The 14,939-nt window shown below is 45.4% G+C and overlaps 1 protein-coding gene across 1 annotated transcript in view; it reads left to right on the forward strand.

Annotated features, from left to right (window-relative positions):
- Nucleotides 1-9,485, forward strand: part of LOC104661036 (adhesion G protein-coupled receptor E3) — a 60,633-nt gene extending 51,148 nt beyond the window's left edge. Inside the window, 2 exon segments of the mRNA XM_010361558.2 lie at nucleotides 4,434-4,541; nucleotides 9,253-9,485. Of these exon segments, the coding sequence (XP_010359860.2) occupies nucleotides 4,434-4,541; nucleotides 9,253-9,291 (147 nt within the window). The 3' untranslated portion in view covers nucleotides 9,292-9,485.
- The last annotated feature ends 5,454 nt before the right edge of the window (nucleotides 9,486-14,939 follow it).

The following is a 14,939-nucleotide window of genomic DNA, read 5'->3' on the forward strand; positions in this document are numbered from 1 at the left end:
TTAAGAAAATTTTGGAAATGGAGTTTAATGGGGATTTAAGTCAACATTCTCTAAATGTTCCATATGAGATTATAATCCACCTATAAACACTCTATTTTCTCTACTTTAAAAATGCTACTAGTTGTTAAGATACATCATTTATTAACACATTTCAGAATATAAATAATTGCTATGTCAAAAAAAATGCCTTTTTCTCAGTTTTCCCACTTGTAATAGTCAGCTAATGCTATGTAACAAGCAACCTCAAAAATCTCATTGGTTTAAACACAAATATTTGCTTTTCTTATTCATGGGTCTACGGGTCTGTTGGGGTTCACATGATCTTAGCTGAGCTCAGCTTGCCTTTGCTCCAGGATGCAGATTAGGTTTAGGCCTGCTCTTTGTGACTCATCCTGAGGCTTAGGCAGAAGTGGGAGCAACTCCCCAGCAAATATTCTTCTCCTAACAATGGTGAAATCACAAAGAGGCAGACCCTACTGGGCAAGGTCACTCAAGCCTGTGATTCTTCTTGCATCGCCTCCACTAATATCCTATTAGCCAAAGCAAGTCACACGGTCAAGCCCAAAGTCAATGGGAAAAGAACACTCAACCCACCAAGAGACTAAGACAGAGTGTAATACTACTACAAAGGAGTGAATCATGGAGATCAGCAATGCAGCTAACACACCACTTCACATGAATTCTTTTTTTTTTTCCAACTATTATTTTATTTATATTACTATCTTAAGTTACATGGAAAAAGACACCCAAGCAGTTCTGCCTTATTTCAGAAAAAGTTTCCAATCGGCAGGGTGCGATGGCTCACACCTGTAATCCCAGCACTTTGGGAGGCCGACATGGGCAGATCACTTGAGGTCAGGAGGTCCAGACCAGCCTGACAAACATGGTGAAACCCCCATCTCTACTAAAAACTACAAAAAAATTACCCAGGCATGATGGGGGCACCTGTAATCCCAGCTACTCGGGAGGCTAGGCAGGATAATCGCTTGAACCCAGGAGGCAGAGGTTGCAGTGAGCCGAGATTGTGCCACTGCACTCCAGCCTGGGCAACAGGGCAAGACTCCATCTCAAAAAAAAAAAAAAGAGAAAAAGGAAAAGCTTCCAGTCAATACCAAGTATATGGTGCTGGGATTGCAGCCGTAAGCCACCATGCTGGGCTGATTTATCTCTTTTTCTTCAAGACATATCAGATGATACATGCCCCTCAGAGCCCTCACTGTCCCGAACTAGGTCACATTCCAGAATCACACAGCCTTCCTTGTAACACTGGCTGTCTTCAGGGGCAAACTCATAGATCCATCCCAGTCTGCTACTGCAGTTTTTGCAACTCACATCTCAAACCATGGAACAGCAGTGGGCACGATGAGGTCTTTTGCAACTCACATCTCAAACCATGGAACAGCAGTGGGCACGATGAGGTCTTGAACTTCACTGTACTGCAGGTTAACTGCCTTGTTAAAGAGAAACTGGGGCCAGGCACAGTGACTCATGCCTATAATCCCAGCACTTCAGGAGGTGAACTCATCTCCACTTGGTTCGCAGGCACCACTGGGAGAGCATTTGTTTCGTCATCATCATCATCATCATCTTTTTCTTTTTTCGAGACAGATTCTCGCTCTGTCACCCAGGCTGGAGTACGGTAGCTCAATCTTGGCTCACTGAAACATCCGCCTCCCAGGTTCCAGAGATTCTTCTGCCTCAGCCTCCTGAGTAGCTAGGACTACAGATATATGTCACCACACCTGGCTAATTTTTTTTTTTTTTTTTTTTTTTGTATTTTTAGTAGAGACAGGGTTTCACATGAGCATACGAAAAACACTTATATGTACCCTTCCCTCAGTTTATCTCAGTTTTTGAGGCATATCATAGCATCCAGTTTTTGTTTGTTTGTTACTTGTTTTTTTGTTGTTTTGTTTTTTGTTTTGAGACGGAGTTTTGCTCTTGTTGCCCAGGCTGGAGTGCAATGGCACAACCTCGGCTCACTGCAAACTCCGCCTCCCGGGTTCAAGCGATTCTCCTGCCTCAGCCTCCCGAGTAGCTGGGATTACAGGTGCATGCCTCCACACCCAACTAATTTTGTATTTTTAGTAAAAACGGGGTTTTCCATGTTGGTCAGGATGGTCTCGATCTCCTGTCCTCATGATCCGCCCACCTCAGCCTCCTAAAGTGCTGGGATTACAGGCGTGAGCCATCGCACCTGGCCTAGCATTCAGTTTTTAAAGATATATACAGTTTTATTTCATATGGCTACTAAATTCAAAACAGTTTGTCTGCAACTGAACAGTAGTGTGTGTCTTCCAAGAATGTCCCTTACTAAGGGGTGCTCAGGAATAATCTAGACTGCATGCTGTCTCCAAAATGGAACCCAGCCAGGCGTGGTGGCTCACGTCTGTAATCCCACGCTTTGGGAGGCCGAGGCAGGAGGATCATCTGAGGTCAGGAGTTCAAGACCAGCCTGGCCAACATGGTGAAACCCCGTTTCTACTAAACAATACAAAAATTAGCCGAGTGTGGTTGCACATGCCTGTAATCCCAGCTACTCGGGAGGCTGAAGCTAGAGAACCACTTGAACCTGGGAGGCAGAGTTTGCAGTGAGCTGAGATCATGCCATTGCAGTCCAGCCTTAGCAACAGAACAAGACTCCATCTCAAAAAAAAAAAAAGAAATTACTCCAGAGGGTTTCATTTTGTTTATATAACGAGTATAAGTCATTGCTTGTGTTATTGTTATGTATTTATTTATGTGTAGGTATGGGTGTTTATGGCATATCAGAATGGTTCTTACCAGTAGCAATTGTGTTCCTACCATGGGACAGTTAGCAATGTCTGGGGAAATGTTTGCCATAACTAGGGTGGGGTTTGCTACTGGCATCTAGTGGGTGGAGGTCAGGGATGCTACTAAATATCCTAAACAATCCACACAGGACAGCCCTCTCCAGCAAAACATTATCCAACCCAAGACGTCAATAGTGTCAATGTTGGGATATCATGGTATGGCAGATGCTGTCCATGGCCCTCTCATATCCCTTTGGCTTCTGTCTCTACATGCCTGGAGTTACTTGTTGCGAACACATATAACTGTGCCTGAAGGCTTCATACTGCCCACAGGACATGCCTGGCCCATGCACAGGGCAAACTGGTGATGCCAAAGAGTAACGGCCCTTGAGAGCGGCCATCAACCCATGACTGATGGGAGCTGGTGGATAAATACCCCAGCTCCCTCCTCCTTCAGGCAAGTTGACTCTAAGGTAGTTCCATGCTGTACCCCAGAGCTCCTGAATGGGACTGAGCCCCAGATTCCCACAATGGAAATATCCTTAATTATGCATTCTTTACCAGCTGCCTTCTCTTCCCTGTCCTGCTTCCTCATTGCCCTACTGGTGCTTCTTGGGATCACCCCTCAAATAAACTCCTTACACTTCAACCCTTGTTGCAGGGTCTGCTTCTGAGGTGCCCAAAACCAAGACACATTGAAGGGTACTACCAAAATATTATTGGTGATTTTCACTAGATTGAGGAATTATATGTAACTTCTATTTTCTTCCTTTTGCATATGCATATCTTATAAATTTTCTATTTTTTTCTTTTCTTTTTCCTTTTTTTTTTTTTTAGACGAAGTGTCGCTCTGTCTTCTAGGCTGGAGTGCAGTGCTGCAATCTCAGCTCACTGCAACCTCCGCCTCCCAGGTTCAAGCAATTCTCCTGCCTCAGCCTCTGGAGTAGCTGGGGTTACAGCCATGCACCATGTCTGGCTAATTTTTGTATTTTTAGTAGAGATGGGGTTTTGCTATATTGGTCAGGCTGGTCTTGAACTCGTGACCTCAGGTGATCCATCCGCCTCGGCCTCCCAAAGTGCTGCAATTACAGGTGTGAGCCACCACACCCGGCCATAAATTTTCTACAACAATTATATACCCTGTAATGGAAAATTTGTATTGTGGTAAAACATATATAATATAAAATTTACCTTTTAAAGCATTTTTAAGCGTACCATTAGTAGCATCACATTCGCGATGTTTCCAACCATCACCAACATCCATCACCGGAACTTTATTCATCTTCCCAAACTGAAACTCCATCCCCATTAAACTCCCCACTCTCCTTCCCCCAGGCCCTGGAAACCACTATTCTACTTTATGTCTACATGGATTTGATGACTTTAGGTACCTCATATAAGTAGAACCATACAGTATTCGCCTTTTGAATCAGCTTATTTTACTTAGGCTGATGTCCTCAAGGTTCATCCGTGTGGTAGAACATGTGTCAGAATCTCCTTCCTTTATAAAATTGAATAATATTCCATTGTACGAATAGACCATGTTTTGTGAAAATAAATAAATAATAATACATCTCTATCTTCTTCCTGACTCACTGACCTGTCTGCTCTTCACCAATGTTAGCAAAACCCATCCAGGTATTTCCTTTGATGTTCCAGGTCCAGAAACAATATCAAAAGTGGTTTAGAGAGATTGTAAAATCAAAATCTGAGTCTGAGGCATACACACTTTCCAGCAAGATGGGTCCTGACTCAAAACCCAGTGAGGTAAGTGAACATGTGAATTGTTCTAATGTTTTACATACTCCTCTCTTGACACTGCAAGCTTCCTCTAGTTTGGGGGTGTTTGTTTGTTTGTTTTTGTTTTTGTTTTAAGTTCCGAGGTTACATGTACAGGATGTGCAGGTTTGTTACATAGGTAAACGTGTGCCATGCTGGTTTGCTGCACCTATCAACCCATGACCTAGGTATTAAGCCCAGCGTTGGCTGGGCGTGGTGGCTCATGCCTGTAATCCCAGCATTTTGGGAGGCTGAGGTGGGTGGATCACCTGAGGTCAGGAGTTCAAGACCAGCCTGACCAAAATGGTGAAACCCCATCTCTACTAAAAATACACAAATTAGCCGGGCATGGTGGTATGCACCTGTAGTCCCAGCTACTGGGGAGGCTGAGACAGGAGTATCACTTGAACCTGAGAGGCCAAGGTTGCAGTGAGCCAAGGTTGCAGTGAGCCAAGGTTGCAGTGAGCCAAGGTTGCACTATTGCACTCCAGCCTGGGTGACAGAGCGAGACTCCGTCCAAAAAAAAAAAAAAAAACAGCGTGTATTAGCTCTTTTCCCTAACGCTCTCCCCCTCCAACCTCTCCCAACAGGCCCCAGTGAGTGTTGTTCCCCTCCCTGTGTCCATTTGTTCTCATTGTTCAGCTCCTACCTATAAGTGAGAGCATGTGTGTTTGGTGTTCTGTTCCTGCATTAGTTTGCTGAACTTCCTCTAGTTTTTTAATGTATATTTTTCTTTTCTCTTTTTTTTTTTTTTTTTTTTTTTTAAGAGACAGGGTCTTGCTCTGTCGCCCAGGCTGGAGTGCAGTGTGCAATCATAGCTCACTGCAGTTTCGACCTCCTGGGCTCAAGCAATCCTCCCATCTCAGCTTCTCGAGTAGCTGGGACCACAGGTGTGCACCACCATGCCCTGCTAATTTTTGTTTGTTTGTTTGTTTGTTTTGTTTTGTTTGTTTTTTGAGATGGAGTCTCACTCTGTCACCCAGGCTGGAGTGCTGTGGCCAGATCTCAGCTCACTGCAAGCTCCACCTCCCGGGTTCACGCCATTCTCCTGCCTCAGCCTCCTGGGTAGCTGGGACTACAGGCACCCACCACCACACCCGGCTTGTTTTTTTTTTTTTGTAGTTTTTAGTAGAGACGGGGTTTCACCGTGTTAGCCAGGATGGTCTCGATCTCCTGACCTCATGATCCGCCCGTCTCGGCCTCCCAAAGTGCTGGGATTACAGGCTTGAGCCACCGCGCCCGGCCAATTTTTTTTTTATAGAGAGAGATGGGGTCTCCCTATGGTGCCCAGGCTGGTCTTGACCTCCCAGCTCAAGCAGTCCTACCACCTCAGCCTCCCAAAGTGCTGGAATTACAGGTATGAGCCACTGCACCTGGCCTATATTTTCCCTTTTCAAAGATATGCTCATGTTATTCAATTTCCACAATGTAGCCCAGATGCGGTGGCTCACACCTATAATCCCAGCACTTTGGGAGGCCAAGGTGGGCGGATCACGAGGTCAAGAGATCAAGACCATCCTAGCTAACACAGTGAAACCCCGTCTCTACTAAAAATACAAAAAAATAGCTGGGCGTGGTGGCAGGCACCTGTAGTCCCAGCTACTTGGGAGGCTGAGGCAGGAGAATGGCGTGAACCTGGGAGGTGGAGCTTGCAGTGAGCCAACATCGCGCCCCTGCACTCCAGACTGGGAGACAGAGCGAAGACTCCGCCTCAGAAAATAAATAAATAAATAAATTTCCACAATGTAAAATAACAATAATAAAAAGGAAGCCGGGGCCCGGCACAGTGGCTCACGCCTGTAATCCCAACACTTTGGGAAGCCGAGGTGGGCAGATCACCTGAGGTTGGGAGTTTGAGACCAGCCTGACTAACATGGAGAAACCCTATCTCTACCAAAAATACAAAATTAGCTGGGCGTGGTGGCACATGCCTGTAATCCTAGCTACTTGGGAGGCTGAAGCAGGAGAATTGCTTGAATCCGGAAGGCAGAGGTTGCAGTGAGCCGAGATCGCGCCATTGCACTCCTGCCTGGGCAACGAGAGCAAAACTCCATCTCAAAAAAAAAAAAAAAAAGGCCCAGGTGTTGTGGTGTTGTAGTCCTAGCTACTTGAGAGGCTGGGATGAGAGGATCGCTTGAGCCCAGGAGTTTGACACCAGCCTGGGAAACATAGGGCAGCTTTGAAGAGCTAGTCTGAGTACAAACTCGCTTTCCCTGGAGGGTATGAGGAAGAGTCCTTTTCCTGATAACCTGGTTTGAGTTCCTCATTCTGTTATATTTTTCCTCAGTGACTCCTCTCTACTCACTAACAGCACTTAAGCTGGTTTTCATATGTATTCTTGTTGTGCAAAGATGTATGAGTAAAACATATCAAGAACCAATGCAATCTAACACAGACTCCCACTGGGAGAAATTTACAAGCATAGGCATAGCAGAGTGATCTTCTTTCCCCAAATGCACCCTGTACATAAAGATGTGGATGTGAGCCCCACAGAGTGAGGGTACGCCATGGAAGAGGCTCCAGGATACGGATTCTGCCCCAGCTGCTCTGCATAATTACAGAGGATGAGTGCAGGGAATCATGGGACCTTCCTGGGGGAGGAAATGGCCCTGTTAGAAAGACGATACTTCTGGAATCTGGTTGCTGGTATTCTGTTCTTCCATTGCACTAACTCAGGCTCAGTGTACCACAGAATGAGCTTTCTGCTCTATGTGACATTTCTTTCCATATTTGGCTTTTTGAATAAATGACAGAATAGACGTCTAAAAAGAAGCTGGGCGTGGTGGCTCACACCTGTAATCCCAACACTTTGGGAGGCCAAGACGGGAGGATCACTTGAGTCCAGGAGTTTGAGACCAGCCTGGGCAACATAGTGAGACCCTGTCTCTTCTTTTCTTTTTTTTTTAGACAGAGTCTCATTCTGTTGCCCAGGCTGAAGTGCGATGGTGCAATCTCGGCTCACTGCAACCTCTGCCTCCTGGGTTCAAGTGATTCTCCTGCCTCAGCCTCCCCAGTAGCTGGGATTACAGGTGCCTGCCACCACACCCAGCTAAGTTTTTGTATTTTTAGTATAGATGGTGTTTCACCATGTTGGCCACGCTGGTCTCGAACTCCTGACCTCAAGTGATCTGCCCACCTTGGCCTCTCAAGTGCTGAGATTACAGGTGTGAGCCACTGGGCATGGTGGCAGGCATCTGTAATCCCAGCTACTCAGGAGACTGAGGCAAGAGAATCGCTTGAACCTGGGAGGCAGAGGTTAGGATGAGCCAAGATCGTGCCATTGCACTCCAGCCTGGGAACAAGAGTGAAACTCTGTCCTTAATTATTCTCAACAAGAGTAAAAGTGCTGACTGTTGACTGTGACTTGTGAAAGGTTTCCCAGATAATCCAAAATAATTCCCAAAGCTGCCAGCATTCTAGATACTGGTTCTCCACAATGGAGTAAGGAAAATCGTTTTTATTATTATCACTTAACATTGTGGAAATTGAATAATATGAGTGTATCTTTGGATGGGGAAAATATCAAATATAACCTGGGCAATAGAGTGAGACCCTGTCTCTACAGAAACATTAAAGAATTAACCAGGTATGGTGGTGCATGCCTGTAATTTCAGCTGTTCGGGAGGCTGAGGCAGGAGGATTGCTTGAGCCCAGGAGGCAGAGGTTGCAATGAGCCAAGATCATGCCACTGCACTCCAGCCTGGGTGACGAGCAAAATCCTGTCTAAAAAAAAAAAAAGAAAGAAAAACTATATATATATATATACACATATGCATATATATATGAATCTCTCTTTAAGGAATACATTAGCTTTGGCCAGACATGGTGGCTCATGCCTGTAACCCCAGCACTTTTGGGAGAACAAGGTAGGAGGATTGCTTAAGGTCAGGAGCTTGAGACCTGCCTGGGCAACAAAGTAAGACTCCATCTCTATAGAAAAATCTCTGTGCTTCTATTTTTTAGGCACAAAGTTTGAGTAAAAAGCTAATGAAACTCTTCTTCTATGGACAAATTTGACCTTGGGTTAACTTTCTAACTCTGCTCCCAAGAAACTTGATAAAGTTGGAAGATCAGTTAGGTTGCTGGGCAATGTTCCCTATGGGAAAGTCATGCTTGACTTGTAAATTGCATCTGGATGGGAAATTCTGTGAATGAACCATAAATACCAGGAAGGAAGACATAACTTTGAACTTCTTGCACACAGCTCTTATAACTAGGCTAGGAACCGCTAACCTCATAGGCTTCTTCAGGAGATGTTGGTTCCTCTGTGGAGCTTGGGGCTGCTAAACCAAGCTGTTAGTTGTGGGGTGCAAAGAGAATATTTGTTGACTTCTACAGTGTGTCAGGCACTATGTTAGATAACGGGCAGTTCAAAGAGGAACAAAGCCAACAAGACTCTAACCTTTCTTCATAGACAAAAAACATCCAGGGGACTGAAATTTCCAGAGTGGAATATTATGTCTGAAAATTTATCAAAAATAATAATTCTTCCTGCTGAATTTTTGATAAGTCTTCCCACTCTAAGCCAAAGAAGACCACATCTGCCCTAGGATTTTTAAATGCTAGGAGATCATGCCATCCTTGCCTGCTGGTTCAAGCTGGGTTTAAATCACTCCTGCTCTTTTTCCATGTTGTTGATTTTTGTTTGTTTGCTTTATTTTACCCTTACATCCACCTTTAATCTAAACCTCTTTTATAGGGGGATGTTTTTCCAGGACAAGTGAAGAGAAAATATTAGAACTAGAACATTCAACTCCATATGGAAAATCATACCCATGGATCTTTTTGGCATTATGAAGAATGAAGCTAAGGACAAGGGAATTCATTAAACATATCATCCTTGGAGACGAAGTCATCAACCTTTACTTCCCAAAGTGTTTGTTCTGCATAATAGGCTCTCAAAAAATGTGTGGTAAATTGCATTTCTCTTCACTATGCTGTATTCTGTCAATGCTTGTCCCTGGAAACCCAAAATGTGACCACTGCAAATATTTCCTTGACTTTTTGTAAATGAAGAGGTCCTTCACCTCAAGTCCTTAGTCCCACTCATCCTAAACTTGCCCCTTTTTTTTTAAGACAGGGTTTCACTCTGTCACCCAGCTGGAGTGTAGTGGCATGATCATAGCTCACTGCAGCCTCAAATTCTAGTAGTGGCATGATCATAGCTCACTGCAGCCTCAAATTCCAGTAGTAGCATGATCATAGCTCACTGCAGCCTCAAATTCCAGAGCTCAAATGATTCTCCCGCCTCAGCTTCCCAAAGTGCTGGGATTACAGGCATAAGCCACTGCAACCGGCCATAAACTTGCTCTTTTTTTTTCTTTTTCTTTTTTTTTTTTTTGAGATGGAATCTCACTTTGTCGCCCAGGCTGGAGTGCAGTGGCACAGTCTCGGCTCACTGCAAGCTGTGCCTCCTGGGTTCACAGCATTCTCCTGCCTCAGCCTCCCAAGTAGCTGGGACTACAAGAACCCACCACCACGCCCGGCTAATTTTTTGTATTTTTAGTAGAGACAGGGTTTCACTGTGTTAGCCAGGATGGTCTCGATCTCCTGACCTCATGATCCTCCCACCTTGGCCTCCCAAAATGCTGGGGTTATAGGCATGAGCCACCGCACCTGGCCTAAACTTGCTCTTTAAACTCACTCATTCCCTCAAACTATCAGCTTCCTACTGGCTTTACTTCCTTGCTAGATACAGGCTAACTTTTTTTTTTTTTTTTTTTTTGAGATAGAGTTTTGCTCTTGTTGCCCAGGATGGAGTGCAATGGTGCAAGTGCAACCTCCGCCTCCTGGATTCAAGCGATTCTCCTGCCTCAGCCTCCCAAGTAGCTGGCGTTACAGGCATGCACCACGACACCCGGCTAATTTTGTATTTTTAGTAGAGACAGGGTTTCTCCATGTTGGTCAGGCTCGTCTCGAACTCCCAATCTCAGGTGATCCACCTGACTTGGCTTCCCAAAGTGCTGGGATTACAGGCGTGAGCCACCACGCCCGACCCAGGCTAACTTCTTTTTTTTTGAGACTGAGTCTCGCTCTGTCACCCAGGCTGGAGTGCAGTGGTGAGATCTAGGTTCACTGCAACCTCCGCCTCCTGGGTTCAAGTGATTCTCCGGCCTTAGCCTCCTGATAGCTGGGACTACAGGCACATGCCACATGCCCAGCTAATTTTTGTATTTTTAGTGGAGACAGGGTTTCACCATGTTGGCCAGGCTGATCTCAAACTCCTGACCTCAAGCAGCGATCCACCCGCCAGGGCCTCCCAAGGTGTTGGGATTACAGACATAAGCCATCGCACCTGATGAGAGATTTTAAGCGTTCTGACCACCAAAAAAAAAATATATATGTTGTTATATGAGGTAATCATATATTAATTAGCTTGACTTAGTCATTCCACAATGTAGACATATTTCAGAACATCCTGTTGTACATGATAAATATATACATTTTTTGTCTATGTAAAACAAATAAATAAATAAATGTTTAAAGTGTAGAAGAACCTGGACTCTAAATTATGCTGTCCCTCCAAATAAAAGTTTATTTTGCAAAAAATAAAAAAAAATTAAAGAATGTAAGAAGATTAAGTGCATGCCCAAAAGTTCTAGTTCTATGGAACTTAATAAAAAAGGAATACATTTAAGAAGAAATTTTGCTGGATGATTTTTATTTTTCTTTAGCATCTGTCTGCTATTGATGCTGGGTGATTTTTTTTTTTTTAAGTCATCACTCTCAAAAGCCAAATTTGAGTCTTTGAAGACCACATGGGAGAAATAGCTCAAAGCACTGGGGCAAAAAGGCCAAAAGATTAAAATCTTGGAAGAATAAAAGGAAGACTGGGGTGTTTAATATGAGAATAATAGGGATTTTGAAAGAAAAGAGAGGACACGGCCAGGCACAGTGGCTCATGCCTGTAATCCTAACATTTTGGGAGGCCAAGGCAAGTGGATCACCTGAGGTCAGGAGTTCAAGACCAGCCTAGCCAACGTGGTGAAACCCCATCTCTACTAAAACTGTAAATATTAGCCAGGCATGGTGGTGGGTGCCTGTAATCCCAGCTACTTGGGAGTCTGAGGCAGGAGAATCACTTGAACCTGGGAAGCAGAGGTTGCAGTGAGTCAAGATCGCACCACTGCACTCCAGCCTGGGCAACAGAGGGAAAGACTCTAGGGAAGGGAAGAGAAGAGAAGGGAAGGGAAGGGGAGGGGAGGGAAGGTGAGGGGAGGGGAGGGGAGGGGAGGGGAGGGGGAGGGAGAGGGGGAGGGGGAGGGGAGGGAAGGGAAGAAGGGAGGAAGGGAGGAAGGGAGGAAAGAAGGAAAGAAAAGAGAGGACACATGTTCAGGCCCCTTCTATCCAAAAAGTCTCCCTTAATCTGCTTTCCTGCTGCAATAGCCACTCTATCTCTCCTCCTCTTCACAGCCAAAATTCTAGAAAAAAGGCCGGGTGTGGTGGCTCACGCCTATAATCCCAGCACTTTGGGAGGTCAAGCCAGGTGGATCACCTGAGGTCAGAAGTTCAAGACCAGACTGACCAACATGGAGAAACCCCCTCTCTACTAAAAATACAAAATTAGCCAGGCTTGGTGGCTCATGCCTGTAATCCCAGCTACTCAGGAGGCTGAGGCAGGAGAATCACTTGATCCCAGGAGGTGGAGGTTGCGGTGAGCCGAGATCGCACCATTGCACTCCAGCCTGGGCAACAAAAGCGAAACTCCATCTCAAAAAAAAAAAAAATTCTAGAAAAAAAAGTTGTTTCCACTGTGTGGTCTTCACTTCCTCCAACCTCCTCACTGTTCAACCACTGCAATTTAACTTCTGCTTCCAACATACCAAAGGATAAATCAACGTCCCAAATGCTTCCTCCGTGCAAAGTCCACTGGTTGTTTCTCAGTCTTACCAAACTTGACCATTGGGTCAACATCTGACTCCGTTAATCATTTTTTTTTCTTCTTGAAGCATTCCCTTCTCTTGGCTTCCCTCATGCCACACTGTCCTCCTATAAGGACAGTCAAGTCATTCTGGCTTTCCCAGGACTTTCCCAAGTTTAGTACCAAAAGTCCCACAATCCAGGAGTCCCTCAGTCCCAGGCAAACCAGAACCATTTCGCAAACTCATCTTTGATGATGACACTCATCCCATAGCATCATCCTTTGTGTTCTCCCAAAAGCAGACTCTGAGATAAGGAGTTTAGTGCACACAGGTAGATTATTTTGGAGATGATCCCAGGAAACACCAATAGGGGTGTGAAGAAATGAGGCAGGGCTGGGCACGGTAGCTCACACCTGTAATCCTAGAACTTTGGGAGGCCAAGATGGGAAGATCGCGAGGTCAGGAGTTCGAGACCAACCTGGCCAATAGGGTGACACACCGTCTCCACTAAAAATACAAAAATTAGCAGGGCATGGTGGCGTAGGCCTGTAGTCCCAGCTACTCGGGAGGCTGAGGCAGAAGAATCACTTGAACCCTGGAGGCGGAGGTTACAGTGGGCGACACAGCAAGACTCCATTAAAAAAAAAAAGAAGAAGAAGAAGTGAGGCAGAGAAAGAACAAGATATGTTAAAAGATGTGTTATTGCTGGGCTCAATGGCACACACCTGTAGTCCCAGATACTTGGGAGGTGAAGGCTGGAGAATCGCTTGAGCCCAGGAGTTCAAGGTTGCAGTGAGCTATAATTGCACCACTGCACTCTAGCGTGGGCAACACTGTGAGAACCTGTCTCTGTAATTTATTTATTTATTTATTTTTTTATTTTTTTTATTTATTTTTTTTTTTTTTTTAAGCAGAGTCTCGCTCTGTTGTCCAGGCTGGAGCGCACTGGCATAATCCCAGCTCACTGCAACCTTCGCCTCCTGGGTTCAAGCAAATCTCCTGCCTCAGCCTCCTGAGTAACTGCGATTACAGGCACGCATCACCACGCCTGGCTAATTTTTGTATTTTTTAGTAGAAATGGGGTTTTGACATATTGCCCAGGCTGGTCTCGAACTCCTGGCCTCAAGTGATCCACCCGCTTCGGCCTCCCAAAGTGCTGGGATTACAAGCGTGACCCACCACACCTGGCCAGAGACGCTGTCTCTCTAAACAAAATTTTTTTTAATTAACCAAAAATGTGTTAGTTGAGCAGGCTCTAGGCAGGTGGAGCTTTACCCCAGTGGGGACTTTCAGGAGATAATGTGGAACGTGCATCTCAGAGTCGTCTCTCCTGAGGAACAAGGGAGCTGGGGTGGGAGATGGAGCTTACAGTGAGCCGAGATTGTACCATTGCACCACTGCACTCTAGCCTGGGCAACGGAGCAAGACTCTATCTCAAAAAAAAAAAGAAGGCAGCTGTAGAAAGAAATCAATAGTGGGAGGCCCAGATGGAATCTGAATCCCAATTGTGCCACTTACCCACTAAATGACAATGGACAAGCCATGAGACCCCCCCAGGGCCTCAGTTTGCCCAAGTATAAAATGGGGTTGGTTAGCCAGGTGTGGTGGCACACACCTGTAGCCACAGCTACTTGGGAGGCTGAGGTGGGAGGATCACTTGAGCCCAGGAAGTTGAGGCCACAACAAGCTATGATTGCACCACTGCACTCCAGCCTGGGTGACAGAGTGAGATTCTGTCTTTAAAAAAAAAAAAAAAAAAAAAAAATGGGGACTGGGCACAGTAGCTTATGCCTGTAATCCCAGCATTTTGGGAGGCTAAGGCAGGCAGATCACTTGAAGCCAGGGGTTCAAGATCAGCCTGGCCAACATGACAAAACCCCATCTCTACTAAAAATACAAAAATTTACCGGGCATCAGGGTGCACCTGTAATCCCAACTACTTGGGAGGCAGATGCAGAAGAATCGCTTGAACCCAGGAGCCAGAGGTTGCAGTGAGCCGAGATCACACCACTGCACTCCAGCCGGGGTGACAGAGCGAGACTCTGTCTAAAAAACAAAAACAAAATAAATAAAATAAAAAGATTGGCGGGGGTTGGTAAATATTCCAACCTCACAAAGTTATGGTGAAGATTCAGTAAGAGCCACTGCATTTATCTACCACCCAATATATGTTTGATCAACCATGGTTATTATTTTTATCCAACTGTTGCTCCCCTGGACCTAAAGTGGTAAAAAGTGACCTCTTTCATGTTTACCTCTCTGCAATTAGAAAATCATGAGAGATGTGGAAGGAAGATAGGTTGGGACCAGCTCCACCAGGGGCCTCCTAGAGATTTGACCACAGACCCCACTTCCCCATTTGTCAATACGCATATCAGAAAACACTGAACTTCCCTCTTCTGATACATGGGAACTTCCCCAGACCCCAGATAAAGTTGCTTGGCACAACAGTCCCCTGGGTGGAGGGTTTACAACAAGACACCCACCCACTCAGCAGGCTGCAGACAGTACAGGAGCTGGCTTT

Source organism: Rhinopithecus roxellana, chromosome 8 (assembly GCF_007565055.1).
Source record: "Rhinopithecus roxellana isolate Shanxi Qingling chromosome 8, ASM756505v1, whole genome shotgun sequence".
In the NCBI taxonomy this organism is placed as follows: domain Eukaryota; kingdom Metazoa; phylum Chordata; class Mammalia; order Primates; family Cercopithecidae; genus Rhinopithecus; species Rhinopithecus roxellana.